The 24,566-nt window shown below is 42.6% G+C and overlaps 1 protein-coding gene across 1 annotated transcript in view; it reads left to right on the top strand.

The window, feature by feature from the left end:
• The window catches only part of DSCAM (DS cell adhesion molecule), a 476,818-nt gene extending 454,829 nt beyond the window's left edge, over positions 1 to 21,989 (top strand). Inside the window, exon 33 of the mRNA XM_054820229.1 lies at positions 21,052 to 21,989. Coding sequence (XP_054676204.1) covers positions 21,052 to 21,392 — 341 coding nt within the window. The 3' untranslated portion in view covers positions 21,393 to 21,989. The remainder of the gene's footprint in view (positions 1 to 21,051) is intronic.
• The last annotated feature ends 2,577 nt before the right edge of the window (positions 21,990 to 24,566 follow it).

Below are 24,566 nucleotides of genomic sequence, written 5' to 3'. Positions count from 1 at the left end.
TGGAAATTTAGATCAGAAAGGGACTGTCTAGGCCATCAAATCCACTCCTCCACAGCTGCAGCCATCAGGCAATAGACTCTTCTGGGATAAATAAGATCATACGAGGATACATGTGCCCATTTCCAACTCAAACCACCCACTAATAAAATGTGTCTTACAGCAATACTTTGTGCTTGAGAGCAAAGGTTTGCTATCAGAACAGTTCATAAAGACAGATTGTACAAGATATACTATCCCTTCTGCCTTGTAGCTTGTCAAAGATGTAATAACACTTTGGTGACGTTCTTGAGCTGTTATACTCTCTTTGACATCTCCTAATATCAAACTAGGATTATCTAAAGGGAGGAGAATAAAAAAAGGAGAAAATTAAGACAGTGCAATAGCTCAAGGGATATGGAGCCTTTTACCTTCAGACAAATTTAAACTCACACCAACTTCTTGCTGACTGAAGGTGCCTGAGGGACATCCAAATATTGGGCTCAATCAAATTTCCAGTTCACAAAGAATGTTGTTTCTAGTGATATCCAAGCGCACAATAGCATAGGTAGATTATTAGTGGTACTCTGAGATCAAACACGTTATAAAATCTTCTGAGAAGATTTGTCAGTATTTGTTACAGAATACATGATGTGAAGAGTATTCAAATGGGAAAAAGGCATAATTATATTTGTGTGCTTTCTGAAAACATGATTTATTTTATTTTTATTTGGTATATACATTTGGCAATGTGGGTGGGGCTACTTATATACACAGAAAGTAATCAGTAGTACTCATATATATGTAAAAAAGAGTAATGAGTAAACTACCGTATTTTGCTTAATATGCACCATAAATGGAAAAGCAGTTGTTGTGAGGACAGAGGAATGGAAGACAGTGGTATCAGGACAGCCATTCAAAAATAGGACTGGGCACTGAAAAGAAAGCATAAAGGATTTTTCTAGAGAAAGCTAAAAGAACATGGGAGGAAAAAGACCAAGCAGAAGGCAGAAAGTTAAAAAACACAAGGCAGGAAATTAGTGTTTCGTACAGATAGATAAGAAGGAAAATAAGTAGGAAATAAAATAGTGAGAGAAATGACTGATTTCTGTGTAGTCACAGAACCACAAACCCAGGAGCTGTAGAAATAGATAAAGATAGAAATAATTTTCATTTCTAGCTCAAAAAAAGTAAGATAAATATTTGTCCTTGCTCTGCTAAAGGGAAGCATCTGCATTCACATCTAAGTCAAAATTGCAGCCCTCTCCTTCCAGTCAATCAACAAACATTTTTTATCATTTCTTTAACAAATAGCTTACTCTCTTTCTTTCATGTTCCACATACATTACTTATGCATATTTAGTATTCGGAAATACTCTAATATATTCCATATAAAGATGATTTTCTTGAGGGCATGCAGCATCAAAATTTGGTCCCTGTGCTTGACTTAAAAGCTTCCGGAGTTGAAACATCATCAGAGCCCCTCTAGTGAACTACAGACTTGTAGCCATCTTTAGCTCTGTTGGTTTAAATGGCTCGATTTTTTGCCTGCTTTTCTTGATCAGCTTTAGTTTTCCTTTGCACTAAGGAAATGAAATATGTTATGAAATGAATAATTTGCTTCAATACCTTGCAAAAAATTAAGTGTTCCAGTGGAGCAACTCGAATGTTGGCCCATAAATATTGAATGATATGTTATGAAAGGTTACTTTATGAAGGGCTTTAAACAAAATGTATACGTAAAAAGAATTTTCAGTAGTAGCAGACAGACCGATATTTTTAGTGTTCAAATCAGTGAGGAAAGACTCACTGGGCATCTTCTTTCACCCACTACCTCAGAAATTCTGCAGAAGTAATTAATACTTCAAATACAATTAATCAAACTAATTCTACATTTGGGAACATGAAGAAGAAATTAAAAAGTTAAGGTATTTAGATTATGTAGATGAGAACATCTGAGATGAAACACTGACTATGCTTCTTCAGCACATCTTTATTCTTCCTTTAAGTCAGTCTTTTCTTTCAAGGTAACTTTTACCTGTTTTCATGGTGCTTTGCTTTTCTTCTCCCCCAACTTGATCTCATTCTTGTACAATGTCACTTTCAATAACTTATGCTTTCTTCTTCCTAACTTCTGATCTCACTTTTCAAATTGCCTGTAATGCTACCTATTGCAACTTTTATGGTTGCAGTAAAGGTTTAGGAGTCTGCAGTAAGTAGTATTTGTTTTTGAAAATAATCCCCAACAATTATAAGACAACCTCAGAAAGCCTGTAACAAAAATTTTGATAAATGGGACATTTTGAAACTAATGTACCCAATGGCAAGGTGGCAAGGCTGCAACTTTACTCAAGAAAGGTAATGATGGAGTTTACTGGGCAAGACTTTGTCAGCCATAACTGACTGAGCTATTACAACACATATTTCTTAGCTTGTTGCTACCATGTTTGGTATGAGCAAGCAAAATATGAGACCACCTGAGGCTTTACTTCAGAAGACCTTCCTGTGATTTTCTGAGGGCATCCCAAATCATATCACTGATTGTTCCTTTGCTGTTCCTGAGCATCTCGTAGGATTCTTTTGTACTTGTATAGTGAAGCTTGCTGATCATCTGCTTTATCCAACAGGTAGTGTCTGAGACCTCAGGTTGCTCCAAAGTGAGATAGTTAATGATTAAGGAGTAGGGAACCTGAATGCTTTTTCATTGGAGGAGGAAAAGGGGTGATCAAGATTCAGTGACTTCTATTCTGGGGACTGACATCAACCTGCTATGACGTTCCCAACTTCCATTGAAAGTCTTTTCATTCAGAAACTGAATTGAAACATTCGATCACCTCATCAGCTTGAGTTATATTTGGATGGCTCATCAGATGTCTAGGCAAGCTTTCCTAGCCATGAGGCTACTTCTAGCTCTCTGTACAAGCAGCTGTAGATGTTTTCTGCATCATTGTCTTGACACTGGCCAAAACTTCCAAGTGCGTAGAGAAGATGTTATTAAACAGTCTTCAATAAAAAATGTTTTAGGAGTTGCATTTTTCTTAAACTTTTCAAAAGTTAAAACTACAGGAAATGGAATAGAGAAGATTTTTTAACTAATTCCTACATTCAGTGTTTTCAAAGCATGTCATGCATCCTTGCATTCTGATCTTTACAACTCCATTTTTGGAAAAAGATTAGATTATTTGTAGGCTTTGCTTCAGCATCAACAATAGCATAATTATTTTTTCTTTAATAATAATACATTATAAACCACCAAGCAAACTGAAATTGCTGCTTAACAAAAACTTCTGCTTAGCTTCCGAAAATGAAAGGATGGATGCAGACCTGGGTTTTTGTGGACTTCACAGAGCTGGCAGACCTAATCTGCGCAGGCCTTGAAGCTGACCCACTGCAGATGGTGACGGTTCTCCATAAGCCATCAGAATACTCATGTGTCCCAGGAGGCACATTAAAAGAGAAAACAGTAGAGATAGCACAGCAGTATTTTAAACATGTTGGATAAATCATACCCTTTAGAAAAGTGGGTCTTCAGTTCCTAAACCTCTGTGCAGTGTTAATATTCTTCATGGTATAAAAATGCTGTCAGTACATTGTTAGCATTGCATCTTTCTCAGCATCAAAACTCCCAGAAGTTTGGGATTATGATTATTGTTTTCCTCTCCACAGTTGTCACTAACTAGAAGTTTGGTTAGCAAGATCAGGTCCTCAAGGAAAAAGCAGACTGGGAAATCATCTCAACAGTATACTAGGTCCTTCTGGATCAAAACTGAGGCACTTTTTCATATTAATATTCAGAAATTTCAACAAATGTTACCCAAAGTTTACCTGGGAGGTTGACAAATGAGTCAGTCCTTTGTCCTCCAAAGTTATCGTCCAAACCTTGCATTCAGAAACTGGGTGGGACAAAAATTCAAAAGAAATATACTCTCTTCCTACCTCCCACTGTGCCATCAAAGAGTCTATAATGTTAAAAAGTGGAAGATAATTATAGAGGCTGAAAAAAGTTTTATAATAATATTTTCTGTTTTAAAATTATTAACGACAAATTGAGTTATCATAACAATTATTCTTAACTGCAATAAACATTGCAGTAGCACTTTATTAAAAATAGATTCCTCTTATTATAATTTTAAATCTCAGTAATAGCCTCAGCCAAGAAGGCTCTTGGGTTTTTTCCTCTCTTTACTTCTAAATTATTGTGCTTGAGAAAAGAACAGCTATTAACTGGGAAATATTTTGATATTTCTGTACTTCCCAAGTGCTATTTATGTCTTTTTTTGTGAACAGACCACTTATTTGTATCCTCTGGCAATGGAATTCATGCTTGGAAGAAATAATATCTGACCAGTGCTTGAACAGGCAATATCTAGACAGTTTTCATCAGATCTCTTGCTATTTGCAGAAACTTCTCTTTCACAGGGGTACTGCAAAACTCAGACCCTCAAATTATATTTTTCTGTCATGTTAATCAGCACTGAAAAGAACTTCTTCAAATATCATAGAATCCTAGAATGGTTTGAGCTGGAAGGGACCTTAATGACCATCTAGTTCCAACCCCCTGACATGGGCAGGGACACCCTCCACTAGATCAGGTTGCCCAAAGCCCCATCCAACCTGGCCTTGAACACTTCCAGGGAGGGGTCATCTAAAACCTCTCTGGGCAACCTGTTCCAGTGTCTCATCACCCTCACACATCTTCCTTATATCTAATCTCAACCTACCCTCTTTCAGTTTAAAACTATTACCTCTGGTCCTATCACTCCATGCCCTTGTAGACAGACCCTCTCCAGATTTCTTGTAGGCCCTCTTCAGGTACTGGGAGGCTGCTATAAGGTCTCCCCAGAGCCTTCTCTTTTCCAGGCTGAACAACCTCAACTGTCTTACCACGTTAGAGAGGTGCTCCGGCCCTCTGATCATCTTCGTGGCCCTCCTCTGCACTTGCTCTAACAGCTCCACGTCCTTCCTGTGTTGGGGGGCTCAGGGCTGAACACAGAGTGGAGTAGAGGAGGAGAATCACTTCCCTTGACCTGTTGGTCATGCTTCTTTTGATGCAGCCCAGGATACGTTTGGCTTTCTGGGATGCAGGAGGTCCTCCACCTGAGCACACCTTTTGCAGGCAGGTCTGCTGCCTATCCCCGCCCCAGGAGAAAAGTCTGGGCACTTTCTGCAGCCTGAGGTCTGCACTGCAGCCTCTCCCTTCAGCAGCTCCATCTGCGTGGAGGCATTGGCCACTGCTGGGGTAGATGGTGCAGATCCCCCAGCCAGAGCTGCAGCCTTTGCTCTCAGACAAGTGCCCACCATTCTGCCTTGAGGGTCCGGTAGGATGGGTGCCCTTGGCCTGTCACAGAATGGTGCCTGGTTGCTGGGTTATGTGTACTTCAATTCTCCCACTCGGCCAGTGGAGTGCCCCTCCTTCAAAAAGCTGCCCTCCCTGTGCACCCTCCCGTGCCAACTGCGGCGCCACGTCCTGGTTGACCCACCATGCTGTGTTTGGCTGCTCTGGTCATGGCGCTCCTGGTAGCTGGCGCTCCCTGGGCTGCCTTGTGTAGGTGTGGGGCGGCTGCCATGGCTCTGGCAACACCCAGGCTGTGTCAGCATCTCCCGCAAGAGCTACCAGCTCCTGGTGGGTCTCTCCGCTACCCCGGCGTTTCCCTGTCTCAGGAAGACCCCCTGTGTGCCAAGATCTGCTGCTGAGGGCCAGGCTGGCTCCGGAGCAGCTCCCCTTGGTGACTGACTGAGATATATGACATTATCGTTAAATATATTATCCTCATTATCCTTCTATATATAACATTACCCTTAAGGGTTAGTTTCACTTGGACTAGGCAGAAACTTGTCTACCTCATGTCACAAAATAAGTGTGAGCTCATTTTGACAATCCCGCTTCCTTGCCTCTTTGGAGGTCACATGAATATATAAACCGTGAAGTACTAACAGCATCTCAGATACACTTCCAGAGAAGAGATCCCGTTCACTGGGTATATCAGACTAGGGAATTCTGAAATCCATTTAAACTATCCGAAGGTTTTATGTCTCAGAACTTCCTCTACAAACTTTCAGCTGATGAAAGGAATCAGTTTGGAAAGAAACCTGCATGTGGGTGCGGAGAAAAGGCAGTTGCAGCCCGGCAAACTCTGAAGAAAAAAGAAGATTTTCCTGAGACTGATTTCACAGCCATGAAGATGGCAAGAGCACCCTGTTTCTCCACAGGGATGCTGAGTGCTCTCCTTGGTCCCTACACCTGCACAAAGCAGAAGCACCAGTTTGCCAAGCCCCTGCTCCACTGGAAGCATTCTCCTCTTGCTGTCCTTGTGCTGCTGGTTGATGCGCAAGGGCAGAGCTCCATCCTCTGTCTGCCAGCCCTCCTGCTTGGCCTCTCCGTCCCAGAGGAGGAGATTTGGCCAGCAGCCACTGCCTTCTCGCAGCAGCCAGAGGACAGGACAGGCCTGCTTTCAGTCAGGCCCTTAGTAGGCAAGTATGGACACTTCTTTGGTCTGGGTTTCTCAGTTGGGCACCTAAGTGAAGCAGCCTAAGTGTAGCCCTAAGCCTGCTGCATATTTAAGAGAAAAGACGTGAACACTGGTCTAACCTCTCCAGCTTTGCTGAATGATCAAGTTCTTTCAGTATTTAAGATGCCTTAATTAGCATTCTTGACCCAATTTACAAATTTTTTGCTGCTTTGACTAATCCTGCAGACTTGAACAGCAAAGTCTTAGCTTGTAGAAAAGCCTTAAGCCACAGAATACAATTACTTTATTAAATAATTGTTTACAAGGATCCCTTAAAATAGAGGCTGGACATCACCTGCAGTGCATAAATGTTGTGTTAAACATGCAAGCCAAGACACAAATCTTCTTTTCCAGTATTCAGTCACTACAGCTAAAAATAAGCTGCTTAGCACAATAAGGAAAATATGAACCATGAAGTAATAGAAAGCATAGTATATTTCCAATGTCAGGCCTGTAACTGGAGATAAAAAGATGTGAACTCTTTTCCACTGATCTATGAGTTCAAGGGTGAAGGAGCTATTTCCCTCTTCTACCAATGCAGGCGAGTGTGACATAGTGGTGGAGTCTATTTAGAGACTTGCTTTCTGTTGAAAAGTTGCTGACAGCGCTCCATAAGCTGCAGCAGTAACTGAATCCGATACAAATTCAGCCACTGGGGATTCAGTAATGGCTGGGACTCTTGACTTAGGGCCTCCAGCTCACCTTTTGCCTCCTTTTCCCATGCATATTACATTATTCTGCATTGACTGAAAATAGAATTGTACAGTTCCACAGTTTCCAGATCCAAAACTGTATTTCTTGAAGATACGTGGGAACCTATGTTTGACCTTTATTGTTCAGAAACCCCACAGCAAAGTAAGAAAAGGATAACATATAGATTGTTTTCTTTTTTAGTTATACACTTGCATTGTCTGGTTTCAAATACTAAGTAATATATACAAATAAAGATATACGTATATATACACACCATATATAGTGTGTATATAGAACAAGGAAATCATCATCCTGACTCCACAAATGGTGACCAAGGTCCAGTTCTGTGAAAACTACATAAAGAGGCAAATCAAAATAGGAAGGTGAGAAAACAGCAAGACAGGCAGAACAGTTGTAAGTGGGAAAAATAACTGCTTGCCTATGTTTTTAACTATAGAAAATATTCTTAACATGTATGTTAACTTACTTGTATGTATACTTACTTACATATATGTGACAGATTCTGAAATTACTCACCTCGATGCGTGTAACTAACGTTACCATATTAAATTATCTGGTGCCTATAACATTCTTTTTATTTTCTATTGCTCTGTTGGAAAACTAGGAACATGTCACAAAGAGACAGACTGTTGCTTCTTATCATAAAAATGGCACATCAGTAATGACAGTAAATTGTCTTTATCCTGTCTCAGGTTTTATTTCTGCAGAGTATCAGGAGCTTTTTCTCCTTCTGCTGTGAAAAGCTGAATGTTCTGCAAGGATTAAAACCATTTAATTCTGCATTTAATTTGACATGACTACATACTTGAAATCATTGGCTTGCATTATTTTTCTGGTGGATTTACAGAGGGGAAGGTTCACGCTGCAAGTTTTTTAACCTTGTCAGTACAATAAAAATGAACCTAAACAGGTCCAGATCAGAAGCTAAGATGTTATGAGATCATGAAGGAAAACTAAATCAGTGTGAATCATCAGTTTAAATAGGGCAGCTGTTAGGTTATAAATATGACGTTTCTGTGCAACTGTAATGTGAGAATTCCATTTTAGGTAGTGTACAAAATGCCTGAAAGCTAAATTCAATTCATTAATGAGAAAAGTAATTAAAATTATTTTTACAACTGTCATTTATGAATCAGTGATACTGTTGTTAAGAAGATGTATTTGTTTGGGGGTTTTTTTATGAAGAGGAGAGAAAGAACTGGTACCAGTGCCTCAGGGACTCTACTAGGAGCGTGTAGTAGCACCATCATCTTTTCTTGTTGCTATCTAATTTATTTGTTATTTTGATTTGAAAATTAACATTGACTTTGAAAAATCCCAGACTGTGCTGGTTCATAATACTATCGGTTTTTTTGCTTTCTTCTACTTTAAGAGTTGCATGTAAAGGGAACCTTCCTTTCTAGAATGCCCATTTCCTATCTTTTTGTTACCAACAAAATCTTTCCTATTAAAAGTGAGATTTTTTTTTTTTAAATTTAATTTAATTTAATTTTTCTGAAGCTGATTATTTTTGCTTCCTGGTCTTTTTTTTTTTTTCATCAGCTGCAACAATTAAAATAGACGACCCATGTTTTCTGTAGGTTTGGCAGCACTGGATTCAATTGTACTTATAGAATCATAGAATCATAAAATCGTTTGGGTTGGAAGGGACCTCAAAGATCAGCACTGAAAAGAACTTCTTCAAATATCATAGAATCCTAGAATGGTTTGAGCTGGAAGGGACCTTAATGATCATCTAGTTCCAACCCCCCTGCCATGGGCAGGGACATCCTCCGCTAGACCACATTGCCCAAAGCCCCATCCAACCTGGCCTTGAACACTTCCAGGGAGGGGGCATCCACAACCTCTCTGGGCAACCTGTTCCAGTGCCTCATCACCCTCACAGTAAAGAATTTCTTTCTAACATCTAATCTAAATCGACCCTCCTTCAGCTTAAACCCATTGCCCCTTGTCCTGTCACTACACTCCCTGATAAACAGTCCCTCTCCAGCTTTCCTGTAGGCCCCCTTCAGGTACTGGAAGGCCACAATTAGACCTCCCCAGAGCCTTCATTTCTCCAGGCTGAACAATCCCAACTCTCTCAGCCTGTCCTCACAGGAGAGGTGCTCCAGCCCTCTGATCAGCTTCGTGGCCCTCCTCTGGACTTGCTCCAACAGCTCCATGTCTCTCCTGTACTGGGGCCCCCAGAGCTGGACACAGTACTCCAGGTGGGGTCTCACAAGAGTGGAGTAGAGGGGCAGGATCACCTCCCTCGACCTGCTGGTCACACTGCTTTTGATGCAGCCCAGGACACGGTTGGCTTTCTGGGCTGCAAGCGCACACTGCCGGCTCATGCTGAGCTTCTCATCAATCAATACCCCCAAGTCCTTCCCCTCAGGGCTGCTTTCAATCCATTCCTCGCCCAGCCTGTAGCTGTGCTTGGGATTGTGCCAACCCATGTGCAGGACCTTGCACTTGGCCTTGTTGAACTTCATGCAGTTTACACAGGCCCACCTCTCAAGCCTGTCAAGGTCCCTCTGGATAGCATCCCTTCCCTCCAGCGTGTCGACCACACCACACAGCTTGGTGTCATCGGCAAACTTGCTGAGGGTGCACTCGATCCCACTGTCCATGTCGCCGACAAAGATGTTGAACAGTGCCGGTCCCAGTACCAACCCCTGAGGAATGCCACTTGTCACCATTCTCCACTTGGACATTGAGCCATTGACCACAACTCTTTGAGTGTGACCATCCAGCCAATTCCTTATCCACTGAGTGGTCCATCCATCAAATCCATGTCTCTCCAGTTTAGAGACAAGGATGTCATGTGGGACGGTGTCAAATGCCTTGCACAAGTCCAGGTAGATGATGTCAATTGCCCTTCCCTTATCCACCAAAGCTGTAACCCCATCATAGAAGGCCACTAAGTTTGTCAGGCACGATTTGCTCTTAGTGAAGCAGTGTTGGCTGTCACCAATCACCTCCTCATTTTCCATGTGCCTGAGCATAGTTTCCAGGAGGGTCTGCTCCATAATCTTGCTGGGCACAGAGGTGAGACTGACTGGCCTGTAGTTCCCTGGGTCTTCCTTTTTACCCTTCTTAAAAATGGGGGTTATGTTTCCCCTCTTCCAGTCGGTGGGAACTTCGCCGGACTGCCAGGACTTCTCAAATATGATGGCGAGTGGCCTGGCCGCTTCATCCGCCAGTTCCCTCAAGACCCGTGGATGCATCTCATGAGGTCCCATGGACTTGTGCACCTTCAGGTTCCTTAGATATTCTCGAACCTGATCTTCTCCTACAGTGCATTCTACCAGTCCCTGCTTTCTGTGACCTGGGCAGTGTGGCTCAAGGATTTGCCAGTGAAGACTGAGGCAAAGAAGTCATTGAGCACCTCAGCCTTCTCCATATCCTGGGTAACCAGGTCACCCGTTTCATTCCGGAGGGGACCCACATTTTCCCTCGTCCTCCTTTTATCACTGACATACCTATAGAAGCTTTTCTTGTTGTCCTTGACATCCCTGGCCAGATTAATTTCTATCAGGGCTTTGGCTTTCCTAACCTGCTCCCTGGCTGCTCGGACAGTTTCTCTGTATTCCTCCCAGGCTACCTGCCCTTGCTTCCACCCTCTGTAGGCTTCCTTTTTATGTCTGACTTTGCCCAGGAGCTCCTTGTTCATCCATGGGGGCCTCTTGGTGTTTTTGCCTGACTTCCTCTTTTTTGGGATGCAGTACTCCTGAGCTTGGAGGAGGTGATGCTTGAATATTAGCCAGCTGTCTTGGGCCCCTCTTCCTTCCAGGGCTTTGTCCCATGGTTCTCTACCAAGCAGGTCCATGAAGAGGCCAAAGTCTGTTCTCCTGAAGTCCAGGGTAGTGAGCTTGCTGTGTGCCCTCCTCGCTGCCCTGAGGCTCTTGAATTCCACCCTTTCATGGTCACTGCAGCCAAGGCTGCCCTTGAGCTTGCCATCCCCTACCAGGCCCTCCTTGTTGGTGAGAATAAGGTCCAGCATGGCACCTCTCCTCATGGGCTCCTCTATCACTTGGAGGAGAAAGTTGTCATCGACACATTCCAGGAACTTCCTGGATTGCTTGCGCTCTGCTGCGTTGCCCCTCCAACAGATGTCGGGGTGGTTGAAGTCCCCGGGCTTGTGAGCGTGAGGCTGCTCCTATCTGCCTATAGAGGGCTTCATCTGCTCAGTCCCCCTGGTTGGATGGCCTGTAGCAGACCCCCAGTATGATGTCCCCTGCCCCAGCGCTCCCTTTAATCCTGACCCATAGGCTCTCGGTCAGCTCCTCTTCCATCCCCAGGGGAGCTCCATGCACTCCAGCTGGTCACTGACGTAGAGGGCGATGCCCTCTCCTCCCCTGCCCTGCCTGTCCTTCCTAAAGAGCCTGTACCCTTCCATCCCAACACTCCAGTCACAGGAGCTATCCCACCACGTCTCTGTAATGCCAATAAGGTCATAGCCTTGCAGGCGCACACACGTCTCCAGCTCCTCTTGTTTATTCTATTCTTTATTATTATACTTAGTGGAGAGTTTTATGCCTAAAGCAAGAATTACACTTATCAGTAAATTTTCAACTACTGTCATGTTCTTACAGTCATAACCGCAATGTTAAATTTCTAAAAATACTAGGAAATGTTCCAAATCAAACCAAAGATGTGATGTCCACTTCAATTAAAATAATAGATTTTTAGACCAGTTCTGATACAAGTCCGTATCTTAAACCTCACCTCTACACAAACTAGAAATGGCCTGCTCATGCCATTTTAATTTTGAGAATGCCAAAGCATTTTGCTTGATAGTGTTGAGACAGTGTGTGATTTTTGTGTGGCCTTTCAGTCAGGACAAGGTAACCAGAAGCAGTAGTTTCCGTACAGACAAGAACTGATCTAGCCTCACTTTCAGGTCCTTGAGGTCATTTACAGCTGTTTCTGCTTTAACTGACTTCACACACAGCAAGCTCTGTTCATTTCCCTGGTGTCACAGCACCTTAATGTAATCTGAGATGTATAGGAGATCTATAGGCATCTGAAAATGTAAACCAAATCTTATCTGCAAGAAAAGCCATGTTCGTGCTATTTTTTGAAAGTAGAAACCGATGTCTCTAGAGAAACAAACTTTTGTTTTAACGGTACATTCTTAGTCTGGCTGTCATGATAATCTTTGCCACCCATGTAAGGGCTTCTTTATATGCTGAACTTTAAAGCATAGCTGTATGTACATGTGGATGTATTTCAGTATGGTTCGCATTTTCGTGCCAGCATCCTTAATTTACATGTGAGAGCTGGACTTCTAGTCTCAGTGGATTAATTAACAAAAATGCAATGAGGCACCTCGTCAGCATCACTCAGGTGATTCAAACTGATGGAGATGTGGAGACTGAGTTACAGTAATTCATCCATGAATGTATCTTCAGCAGAGCAGCAGGGCAGCACTGATATTGGTTTATTTGTTGTAGCCTGACCTCCCCATAACTATAAGTAGAGTGTTATGCTTGCCCATCGCCTTGGCATGGTCAGGTTTAGCCATGAATTCATGGGCACGGTGCAGAGCCTGTTGAGGTCAACAGAGTGGCTCCCACTGATTTCAGTGAACCGTAAGTACAGTTTGAACTCCTCAATTCTCCAGCCTCTGTGTGGAATCTGGGCTCCCAAAACATCCCAGGAATAAACCTGTGAAGGATGCCAGTTTCCATGGAGTCATGATCGATTTAACCCTCAACTGAAGTGATGTATAATTGAACAGTTTCTGTTCACTGCACCCAGGATCAGCAAACAAGTCTTAAAACTGCAGCGTTTCAAACGAGAGGCACCTGAGCGAGGGCTTCAGCATGGCTCTTCTAGCTCAGCTACTGGGCAGGAGAGCGCCGGCTCAGAGCATCCTTAAAAATGTATGAAGCAGCTTGCGTGACAAGGTGAAGATGGGAACAGAGAGCTCCCATACTTTACTTTTCTATCACCATTTCATTATTTATTGACAATTTTTCTGGCTTTAGTTCTGGAGTGCGTATTGATTTACATGATGAGGTCCCTTTTACAAGTTTTTATAACTTAGACATTGCATTAAAGTGAAACAGGAAGGCCTCAGTTCTGTAGGTGCACCGGTCCTGTTAGGCTGAATGTCCACATAGCATCTCCATAGGGTCTAAATCTATCTGGCCCCTGGACTTAATCAGTTTTTTTCTTCTTTACACCACCAGGAGAGGTCCTTAAAAATATGTGAATTCTCCTTAAATTTATTTCTGAAAGATACAAAGCATCTAATAGATCTTTCAAAAGTGCAGCACTGTATGAAAGACCAAAGTTCTGCTTAGAGAAATATAAACCAAAAATGTGCTTTAATTCCTGTTTCATTAGACCTTTCAGGAGTAGACAGCAATGTGATGATCAAGTCTCCTGGCATTCAGTTAGACAGATGCACGATGTGTTATGTTGATGTATTACAGATGTATGATCTCAGTTAAACTATGGTAGTCATGCTTTTGCTTTAAGACATATTGATTAAGGACTTTTTCTTGGAATTAGAAAGCTTAAATCTAAATAACAAAATTAATCATCTTTAAAAAAAAAAAATCCACATTAGTTGGAATCCTCATTTTCAGTCACTTACACCTAATCTCCAGTAAGTATAAATCAATTTATAGTCTTGCTGAAATCAATATAGCTACTCTGGTTTATACCAGTAGCAAATTTGGCTCCTAAACTACAGTTTTACTGATAACCTGGTGTTTCTTAAGAGATAACTCCAATGATTGTAGTCAACAGCAACTGTTGTTTTTATTTTGTTTTGTGAAACATAGCTGGTATTTTTAATGCTTTTATGAAAATGACAGTTTTAGCAGTCTGCAACATGCATCATTTAACTAAGTGTTACAGATCTTCAGATTATCTAGGAGGGTACAGTTTTCACGGAGAAAGAAAAACAAAACTTGCCAATTTAAAGTACAGCCTTGCGGGGGTGACAGGGAATTCTGATTTCTCTGTCTAGAAATGGGAAACTTGGAATATTTTTCTAAGGTGTTTTGGCTATTACCTATCTATGTGATCACAAACTTGAACAGCGTAAAGACGCGATTTTACGTCATCTGCCAAAACACTGCGAGAAGCCCAAGACATGTAATGGTGCGAGCCACAGAGCCACGAGGGGCAGAGCTGCGGCAATTGCCCCTACGGCAAGGGGGACCCGACGGGCAGCTGCAGGTTCGCAGCTGAAATTCATCCGGACACCTTATCGGCCTTGTTTAAAGTTATGCAGTCAGTCAGTTTAAAAGTGTCCCCCAAACGCCGAGCACTTCGATCATTTTTCTGGGGCAGCTGAGCAGAGGTTGAAGGTACTCTGAAGAAGGGAAGAGCTCCTGCCTGCTCGCACAGCAGCTTCTTCGCTAATGAGAAATCCGTGCCCTGCCACCTCCCTCCTTCCTCTCCCCTCCTGCCTCTTGGCTGCTCGCTAAGCCTGTAATTTAAGGGAGTACTGGGACCTTTTGCCTTTTATTCTGGATCACCTCAGAGGGCTGCAGAATTATGAAATCCAATTTTTGTACTGACAAAGTGAGCTCAGAAGAAGTCTGTGAGCTCCTGAACTTGCTGATGGTGTGGTTCTGTTGACCAAGAGAAAGCTGAGGTTCTCATTCATTCAAGCACTCAGTAAATTACACAGTGAAATTTCACTTCCATTTCCATTACTGATCAATACTGACTCCAGAGAGTGAAGCCCTGTTATTCAAAGCATCCTTCAGAAATTCTTATTGTTCAGTTGTGGCATTTTACTGCAACATTTACAAGAAAATAATAATTATTAAACAAAAAGCATTGGGAAGGCAGTTCCACACTGAACAGATCCTGGGGAAACAAAAAAGAAAAAAAAGAAAAGGAAAAAAAACAAACCCCACAGGCATTAGTTAAAGCCTGCCTACTGCTTTGGTTCTCTTCGTTTCACTATCCTCCCAGTTTCCAAAAAGTGTCTACCTGACCCTTCAACTGGGTGCTGAGTCAAGGGCGGCATCATGAAGCTCAGCTGGGTGCTGGGAGCAGCCGCTCCCTGCACGCGTCCAGCTCCCTGCTTCGGGGCAGGAATGGCTCTGCATCTGGAAAGGATCCCCTTGCTCCCCTTTGCAGGCCATCCCTTCTCCCAGCTAAAAAGGCAGGAGGGCAGAGCCAGTGCTGAGCTCTTCGCTGAGGCACCGCCAGGCTGAGACCTGTACCAGCCGCGCGAGGAGGTGCAGGACTGATCCTTTTTACCCTCCTGCTTGGCTGAGCAGGACACAGGATCAACGTAACCAAAGAGTTGGCTTTATTGCTTATTAAGTGTATCTCTATCTGATGTTGCAGTGTGCTGCAAGCCTTGCAGGTCTGACTCTTAGGCAGTTGGTGTGGAAATGATTGCAGCGTGGTGCAGACTGTCCTGTGGGTTCAGTGCAGGATACATGGGCAGAAGAGGGACAGTGAGAGAGCACCAGCTGGTTTCAAACACTGACAGCAGCAATTGTAAGAAATGTTATTGCTGCTGTCAGCCCAGCTTCAGATCAAGCTGCTGCTGTCTAAGAAAGCTTCGCCTGCTGGCTTTTAATGGTGTGTCAGTTTTTGAAGTGACAAAGACCTCTCAGCATCGCTTGTGGGGGTTTTTTTTCATCAAACCTCCACCTTGGCCTTGCAAATACTCCACCCTTTCCCTATTTCTAATATAAGCTTTTCCTATAGGCAGTCTTTTTCCTGAAAAACAGCCTGTGAGTATCAGCAAAGGCTTCACTGTTTTCTCTACTGTGCAGTGAGCTGGAAAACCCCACTAAACTTTTTAATCAGTATAAGCCTGAACTTAAAGCTATCTGTCAGCAGCTCTGTCTCCCTTGCTTCCTTTCAAAGCAAAACACAATATCCCATCAGTGCTTCCCCTTCCAAACTCAGGACAAGCCAAGAGATGCCCAACGCAGTGGCGCTCCATCTTCGCCAGTGCTTGTACACCCCCCAGCACTGCACAGTGTCGTGAAGAGTTGGGTACCCAGGTCCCAAATCAATGTAACTGCGTCAGCAAGGCACCGTACCCGTGCTAAGAGAGCTGTATGGATTCAGTTCTGGCATGATCTCTGATCCTGTGAGATCATGCCAGAGAGATCTTTAAGAGCTTTTTTTTTACCCACTTGCCTATTCAAGCAAGCTGTGTGAATGCCCTATTCACCCAGACTTATTCTTACCTTTGTTAAATAAAATATCCTTTCATAGTCACCAGTCCCACTTTATAAACTTTTCTAAAATAATCTTTCAAATAGCATGGGATTTCCTTCATGTGGCAACCAAAACTTGAAAATCGTCAGGCAGTCATCGTCACTGAGGGTATCTGTGTCGGAACATTGTGAAGACAAATTTCGTTTGTTTCAGTGGAAGTTATGATTCGTGAGAAAATGCATATAGCTATCGTGACAACTTGGTAAGAGCGTCTTTTTTGGAGTCTATGATGATCTTTGTATTGAACATAGCACAAATCCTTAGATTTTTTCTGGAGCAAATGAAAGCAAAAATGCATGCAAGCTCTCTGGCATTGGAAAGAGGTATGAGGTAAATCTTCAGGGAGAAAGGAGTACATGTCAGCTTGGTTTAGTTCTGCAAACAAGATAGCTATCTTGAATAAAATCCCTGAAAAGTTAAGCAGTGATATTTTTTCCTCCATGTAGCCTGTCAAATTCATCCCAACCCTTCCCATACCTGAGGCTGACCTCCAGAAGAAGGATAAAAATACCTGTTGTTTTTGCAAAATGTTTTATATCAGCTTAGTTGTACTGAATTAAGGGTAAATAATTTTTGCCCCGTGCTGCATTAATTCAGAAAATACTCTCTTTTTTGTAGAATGTCTTGTTTATGGTAAATATCATAATAAGTGACTTTTAGCATTTGTTTACAAATATTTATTGAAGCTAACATTTTCTTAAATGTACTATACTAAATAATTCATTAGAGGGCTGGCCACTTAGTAAAAAAAGACTGAGGTAGCTCTGGCTTCAGCTGCTGCATTCAGTTTGACTGGATGTTTATCATTTGCATACAAACTCAGTGTTTCTAAATACAGCAAATTTCCCTTTTTAAAAAAATGTATCAGAAAACTATAGTTTTAGAATGTCTTTTGTACTAATTAAGCCAAAATGTATGAATTATTAAACATGCTCATTTGCAGTGCTGATGCACTTGAAAGGTTTGCTTTCATTACTAATAAGGCACACACAACGCTGAAAAGAGGTAATTAGAGCATCAAAGGCAATGAACCATCCTGAAACTTCATAATGCTTTGCCTGAAAAAAAATCATCATTCAGCTGAATAGCAAGAAACCAAAGAATGTCTATACTGTTGCGTCCAGAAAGATGAGAACCAAAGTCTTTCCAAGTAACTCCGTAGATATGGCAAAAGGCTTTTAATCTTCTCAAAAATACCTTCAGAAATTATGTACGAATGAAACCCCTGTGGTTATATTTCAAGGACTGTGTTTTTAAGTCGGAAACACATTAGTTCTTATAAATCAAAGACTTTTTTCATCCTGCGAGACTGTTTCAATCCTAGCAATGAAGAAAAAGTTATATTCCCAAAATTTTTCTTTTCCAGTGATTTTAATAATCTGCTTTGTTTTATAAGCAGTTGCAGGGAAAGATGCTTCTTGCAGATAAGAATGAGCACTGGCACTTTTGACGATAGGAAAATGTGTACATCATATCAAATAATGAGTGCTCTGTGTAAGCCATGTCAGAGATTGTGCATTGCGTATCCAGCTTTGGAGAACAAGTTGCACTCTCTGATTTCTCATTACTGCAGTCCTGCTGGAACTTCACCCCCAGACATTGAGAAAATTACAGCAAAATGTCTGCATATTGTTTACACAGATTATTGACTATGCTTTCTTACGTAGATTTAGAGAGGAAAAAAAAGTCTTTTTTACATAGCCTGAAGCTCTTAAATACACATGAGAAATGTCTAGACAGCAGCTTGAAAACCAACCTTCATCTTTGTAAGGTTCAACACTTGTCTTTTTTATAGTCCGTGCATATCCGTCGCTCCCAAGAAGTAGCGATGTGTTAAGATACAGAAGCGTCTCTCCGAGGCGACCGCGGGGGACTGCCAATGAGCCGTGCTCCGGCTTCTGCTCCGCACCAGCTCCTTCCCAGAAAGTTGACCATAAAGCGGAAAATGTGGTAGTAAGAGGGAATGCATGTGAAATAACCTGGCTGGTCTTAATAAAGCGACGGGCATTGTGCCGCCTGGCAGCAGCCCATCACAGCCGGTGTCAGGGCGACAGACATCTTTGGGAACAGACCCGTTGTTGCGGGAAATAGGGATGGGAGTTCAGCGCAGAAAATTGGTCCTCTTCTGCCAGGGCTGAGGGACCCCTATTTCACATGGGGGAGGCAAGAGAAACCCTGCTTTCTGACCCTGGCAGTCTCTAAACATCCCTGACAAGAGGGAAGATGTTACTTTGGCATTATAGTTAGTCACAAAGTTTTCACGCCTACTATTGCCATCTCAGAGGTGTGCCTGCTGCTGGGGCCCTGACAGCGATAACCCACGCCCTCACCGCCTTCATTAGCGGGCAGAGACAGGTACGCAGGGGTAGCATCGCTCGCGCTCCCACACTCTTGTCTCTCTCCGCTGCTGGGGAGGAGTGGGTAGCAATCAGGCTCCTTATGGAGGGTACTGAGATGCTGCAAAAGATACCGCCACAGGGAGCAAGTGATACAAGCATCTCCCATCCAGGCTGCCTCCTCCCTTCAGCCCACGGGGAGTGGTCTTTGGGAGCAAACTGCCCCCACAACTGAGTTTTGGAAGAACGCGTTCCAAAAGGGAAGCCAGAAGCAAAATAACCGTGGTGCAGCATGGGTGGCCAGGGGATCGGGGTCTGGGTGCAAAGGGAGCAGCGATGCTGTTAGGCAGCAGGGATGTACCCGCAGGCAGCTCGGTTCGGTGCCCGTAGTTCAGTGGCGTGAGTTGGCACCTGCCTGCTCCTGCCAGTGCGTTTGTCCCTATCCTGATGTGCCATACCCCAGCGGCAGGTACGCGGCTGTCTCAGCTGAAATAGGTCTCATGCACTAAATGTGTTTGGCATGAAAGGTACCGTAGGAAAATAAGGTAAATGAGTAAAACCAATTAATGTTACCACAAATCATTTTTTCAAGTGGCAATCAGTATGGTTATAAGCACAAACGTCCCCCTCTCTCTCCAACCTTACACAAATGTTGCCGTGGTGCATATGTCAGCCTGATCTTGAGATACGCACATCTTATTCTGTAGGGGTTAAATACCGTATACCATGCATCTCTGTCGGACATGTAGCTAGAATAAAACAGATGGTGTCAGACAGTGCCTGGGGGATTCCTATAGGAATAAACAGTGATTCTGTACAAATGTAACTTCTCAGCAATTCTCTGTCTGCGACCTGAAATTACGGATAGAGCAGATGCTGTTAGTCTTCTAGGTAAGATTCGCAGTGCCTTGACTTATATGAGAAAGTAAAAGAACTGGTTTATTTTAGATCATTGGGCAGCTTTTTAGCTTGGTTAGGAAAAATGTAATTGTTATATATTGGTTTATTACAAAGAAGTGCTTTCCTGGTCTATTGTTTATGCCTATGGCACTGGTCAGCCTTAATTTCTACTGCCATAAATAGCTCATGTAGACACAGGTGTAGTAGTGCCAAGAGTCTTCTGCTTTAAATATTCAGGATGCATCCCACCTGTAGATCAGACTATGGTTTTGATATCAGCCATAAAAAGGAAGCTATATACTGCAGAGGTCTGTAAAGAAGGAGAAATACTGCTTTTGAATGCTCCTGTAACAGTGCTTTTTTTCATACATACGTTAAGCTACACCATCAAATAGTTTTAGAAGGGAATGTCATTATGTGTCTGATTGCCCCTCGCTTCCTTGAAGCAACGTTATGAAAGCCTAACAGGCAGGGCTAGAATAAATAAGCCAATCTGATTTCTGTAGCATGTCTAGTACATGTCAGATATATGGAAGGTAACACTCCCCCCTGCCTAATTCCAGACAGCAGCTCCAAGGCAACTGTTTGAACTCAGTAGCTTTGCAAAGGCAAATCCTCTGGACTGAGCAGGCTGCTATCACCAGGCACATAGAAATCCCCAGGAAACAGGGAAAATAACAAATAAGAGGTTTCCTTGACAATAGAGAACAGAAAGGAAAGTTGATGCAAGACCTAGGGTGCCAGCCCCAATGCATTTTGTTGCCACAAAACCGGCATATTGCTGGCCATAGTGGTAGAAAATCATTAGTGGTTTAAACACAGTGATGATGGGTGGCAGGTAAATGCTATATTAGGACAAGAATGCTTTTCTGCTTTATTCAGAAATCTCTCTAAAACTATAGCCCTAACACTCATGCATCCATTTTAAATAATTCAGTCATTCTACTCTAGATTGGGGGCCATTAACTGTAATCATGAAGGTTTTCATTTAAAATGGAGAATGGGAAATGGAAATCTACCTAGCCTCCACATTTTCCAGGTTTTGACGAATGAAAACCATGACCTTTTATTTTAGGATTTTGAGAAAAACTTCCTGGTCTTTTCAGTTTCTCTTCTTCACGCTGTGAGTTTACATAAAACACGTCCCACTTCTCATTACAGTCATTCTATTATGAAAACAAACAGTGAATTCTTATGGATCTGCCCAAAAAGAGTTTGTTGACCCTCGATTCTGTAAGATCATAGCATAGTAAATGGCTGACAAACAATCTATCAGTTATAAATGCTGCAGCTGGATTGATTACGGACACTCTGCTTTGGTGGCCAAATCCATCAGCGCGGCTCCCCCAGCCAGCAGGTGAGCATAACACAGTGCGTGACCGTAAGTAAGGACTTGTTTTTCACTTTTGCCTCCCCAGGTGATCTCATGCATTTGCCACCCTACCTTAGGATGGACTTTTTATTGAACCGTGGTGTGCAGGGCACGAGCAGAGACCTGAGTTTGGGGCAAGCCTGCTTGGAGCCGCAGAAAAGCCGAACCTTGAAGCGTCCCACCGTCCTGGAGCCGATACCCATGGAGACATCCTCCACAAGAGAAGTACAGTCATGGCAACCTGGTGCTGTGGCAACGTTACCTCAGCGAGAAGGAGCTGAGCTAGGACAGGCGGCAAAAATGAGCAGCTCCCAAGAATCCCTGCTGGACTCCCGGGGCCACTTGAAAGGAAACAATCCCTACGCAAAATCTTACACCCTGGTATAACAAAAAGAGCATGGCTGGACAGTGGCTGTAAATATTTACACTGAAAAAAATCCAATGAAAGCTACCTTTTTTTTATTGAATTCCAATATTTATAATTAAAGAAGAAGATTGCCAAAATATTTGACAAAAAAAAAATAATAATATGAACGACAGACAGTGCAAAGACTCTCTTGCTTTTTTTCTGTCTGAGTGTGAGCTTCATCTGACTGGACATCTGAATTTTTGGGTAAAAGAGTCCAGTTTTCTGATCTTCACAAGCGTTTGTGTTTTTACTGATTTTCTACGAAGTGCATGGAGACTTAACCAAAACATTTTAACTGGAAGTTCCATCAGACAAGATTTAAAAGGGAAAAAAAAATCACAAAAAAAAAAAAATCACCCTATTTGTGAATTCAACAGGAACATTGATTTGGAAAAAAAGTCTTTTGTCATGTTTGCACTTTTTTTTTTTAAATTAGAAAATGGGTCCTTGATTGTTCTTTTTTGTTGTTAATTAGGATGAGTGATGTCAGTGGAGTGAGGGGATTGATTTGGTTTTTTTTTTAATATTAATTTAATGAGACACTCTTTGCATTTTGTCTATGCGAAATAAAAGGGTCTTCTGCCTTTATTTGTGACGTCTGCTTCCGTCGCTTTCTGCTGTACTTGGTTTTCCCTAAGTGTAATAACCATGTCACTACCATACTCTGAGCAACGTCTTCTTGTACCTTGGGCAGGAAAGGACAGCGGGGGTCGTACCTTTGGAAAAAAATTGGGGTTCACTTTTTTGATACCATGGGGTAGAGAGCCAGAACGGCGCAAGTCCTGAGTGCTCTGAATCGAATTGACCCCAGAGTCTTTGCATTCGCTTCATCTGCCACCCGGGAGGCTTTCGTTCGGCTCCAATATTTTTTGCATCAGAAGAAATGTGTAGATGTTACTTTACTTACTTCCTAGGAATGGATCTTTAGTCCATTTGGGAGCAGCACTCACAGAAATTAGTCATTTACGTAAGGACTGGGGGTGAGAAAAAAAAAGCTTTTCCCGTAATAGGAGAAAGGGGAGGAAAAAGTTATTCCGGGTCTAAGATCAAGGCAGCTTTCTTTAGAGGAAAAAATCTTTTTACGGGGGAGCTGTCAGCTCATATCACTTTGTTGCATCTTTTGATTACATGAGAAGTGCTATTGCTTGCTTCATACAAAGCATAAATGATTGAATACTGCAGCTGGTGGGTTTAACACAACATTCGAGCCGCCTCGCTAAGTGCCTCCTCGTGTGCATTCTGGGCACCTTTGTGTGCCCTGAGCAAGAGAACAACGGTGCAGAGGATCCCAGATTAGTGCTCGCACAAACCTGCTCTTCAGCGCTGGCTGGAAATATTAACTGGGGTCTGAAGGCAACAAAACTGGGCCAGCTTGAGCAGGCTGAGACACTCCTGCAATTTCCCTGACTGGTGACAGCGTGGGCGCCGCTAATGCAAACGTTTCTGCACCGTACTCAATTCAAGCTGTTTTAAAATAGAGAAATGCAGTTATGTATAATTGTTTCATTACTATTATTAATGTAATTATGTTGGTATAAGGGCATTAAGTTAGCAAAGTACTTAAGTGTCTTGAAATGAATCAAGTTGCACTTTCATCCTTAGCTCTGTCAAAACCAAGTGCTAAAGTCCTGGAAAGTTCTACAGAAGCAGCCAAATGAAGACATCCTTGAGGTATGTACTTCCTACAGACCTACAGAGAAGTGCTGAGATGTCACTCAGAAAAGGAACCTTTTCCCATCCGGACTCCCTATTTGACCAATATGGTGAGAAAGCACATTAAAAAACAAACAAAACAAAACAAAACAAAAAACCCTAAGCTTTTGCCTCAGTAAAAATTTAAAAAAAAAAAAAACCAACAAATTAAGAATTACCTATTAAGTATTTCCAAATAGAATGAAAAAAATGTGTTGAAAAAAGATTATTCATTGGCTTTGTAGGCTTTTTTTTAATATAGAAATATTTTGCTAAAACAAACCTAATTTAAACATGCAGAAAGAAATTTCTTTTACTCTTTCTCATTGAAAAACTCCACATAAACTCAAACTTTTATTGGATATTTCATTTTTGGGCAATCCGGTTCTTTTTGATTCGCACAGGAGTCTTTGCAGTGTGCTCAGCTTGAGCTGGATGGGGCATTAGTACTGCATTTACAACTAAAAATTTATTTTCTCAGTAGCATTTGGACTTCAGAGTCTCAGGCCACTTTCATCTTCCATTCAAGTTTCTTTCTTGTCCTCTGAAAATAGGCAAAAAGCTTTTGGGCAATATCGAGGCTTGATCCATTTGTTCCCGTGGCGCTTGGCTGCCCTCGAGCCCTGGGATGGCGGGTCCCGCAGCAGCGCTCCCCACCAAAACTCGCCTTCAGTGACAGACAAGAACAAACGCGAGATAGCGGGAGGGAACATGCACATTTTAAGCTCCTGGTGACTGCCGATAGTGGAAATGTTCCAATATCTCCCTAAATCTACATTTGGCTGACAATCTGGAAAGTGCCAACTGTCCTTGACTTAACGAGGCTTCCTCCTCATCTGTATTCAGTATGCCTGGTAATATTCATCCTCCTTATGAAGTGAAGACGCCTTTGGGGGCTCCATATTCAAAGAAATTCATGGCAAGTCTCCTGCTGGTTAAAATCAGAGTAGAACGGGGCTGTTGTGTAGCGCACGGAGGCTCAGACCTGCAGGGTGCCTGGCTCCGCGCCCCGGATCCAGCCAGCTCTTCAGCACGCGTGACAGTAAACGTGTGCACAGTCCCCTTGGCTCGGGGGTTTTATGGGCTTTTAATTTTCCAAACAGCACTGGAGCTGTAGAGCTAGTTAAACATGTAACAGAAGCTTTAAGGAAATGCCTGTCTTACTCTCTTCTAGTCCAGGTTTGGAGGTAGAAGTAATCTCTTTTCTCAGATCAATACAGCTAGGAGCAGGTTTGTAGGACCAAGATAAGAGAAAATGTGCTGATGTGTCCCTTCCAGCACAGTTTTAAACACTTCCCTGTATCAGAACCATCAAAATCCATGCATCCTATAAGTCTGCATCCCGGCATGTGATATACTTCCCCCATTGCACCAAAGGCGCTTTTGGAAAATATTCATCTAAGTGAAAAAAAGCAGTTGGCACCAGCATGCAATCTCAAAAGATGCTCCCTGAAGTAGCA

The sequence above is a fragment of the Grus americana genome, chromosome 1 (genome assembly GCF_028858705.1).
Source record: "Grus americana isolate bGruAme1 chromosome 1, bGruAme1.mat, whole genome shotgun sequence".
Taxonomy (NCBI): domain Eukaryota; kingdom Metazoa; phylum Chordata; class Aves; order Gruiformes; family Gruidae; genus Grus; species Grus americana.
Note: the sequence above shows the minus strand (reverse complement) of the source record. Positions and strands in the feature narration are given on the sequence as shown.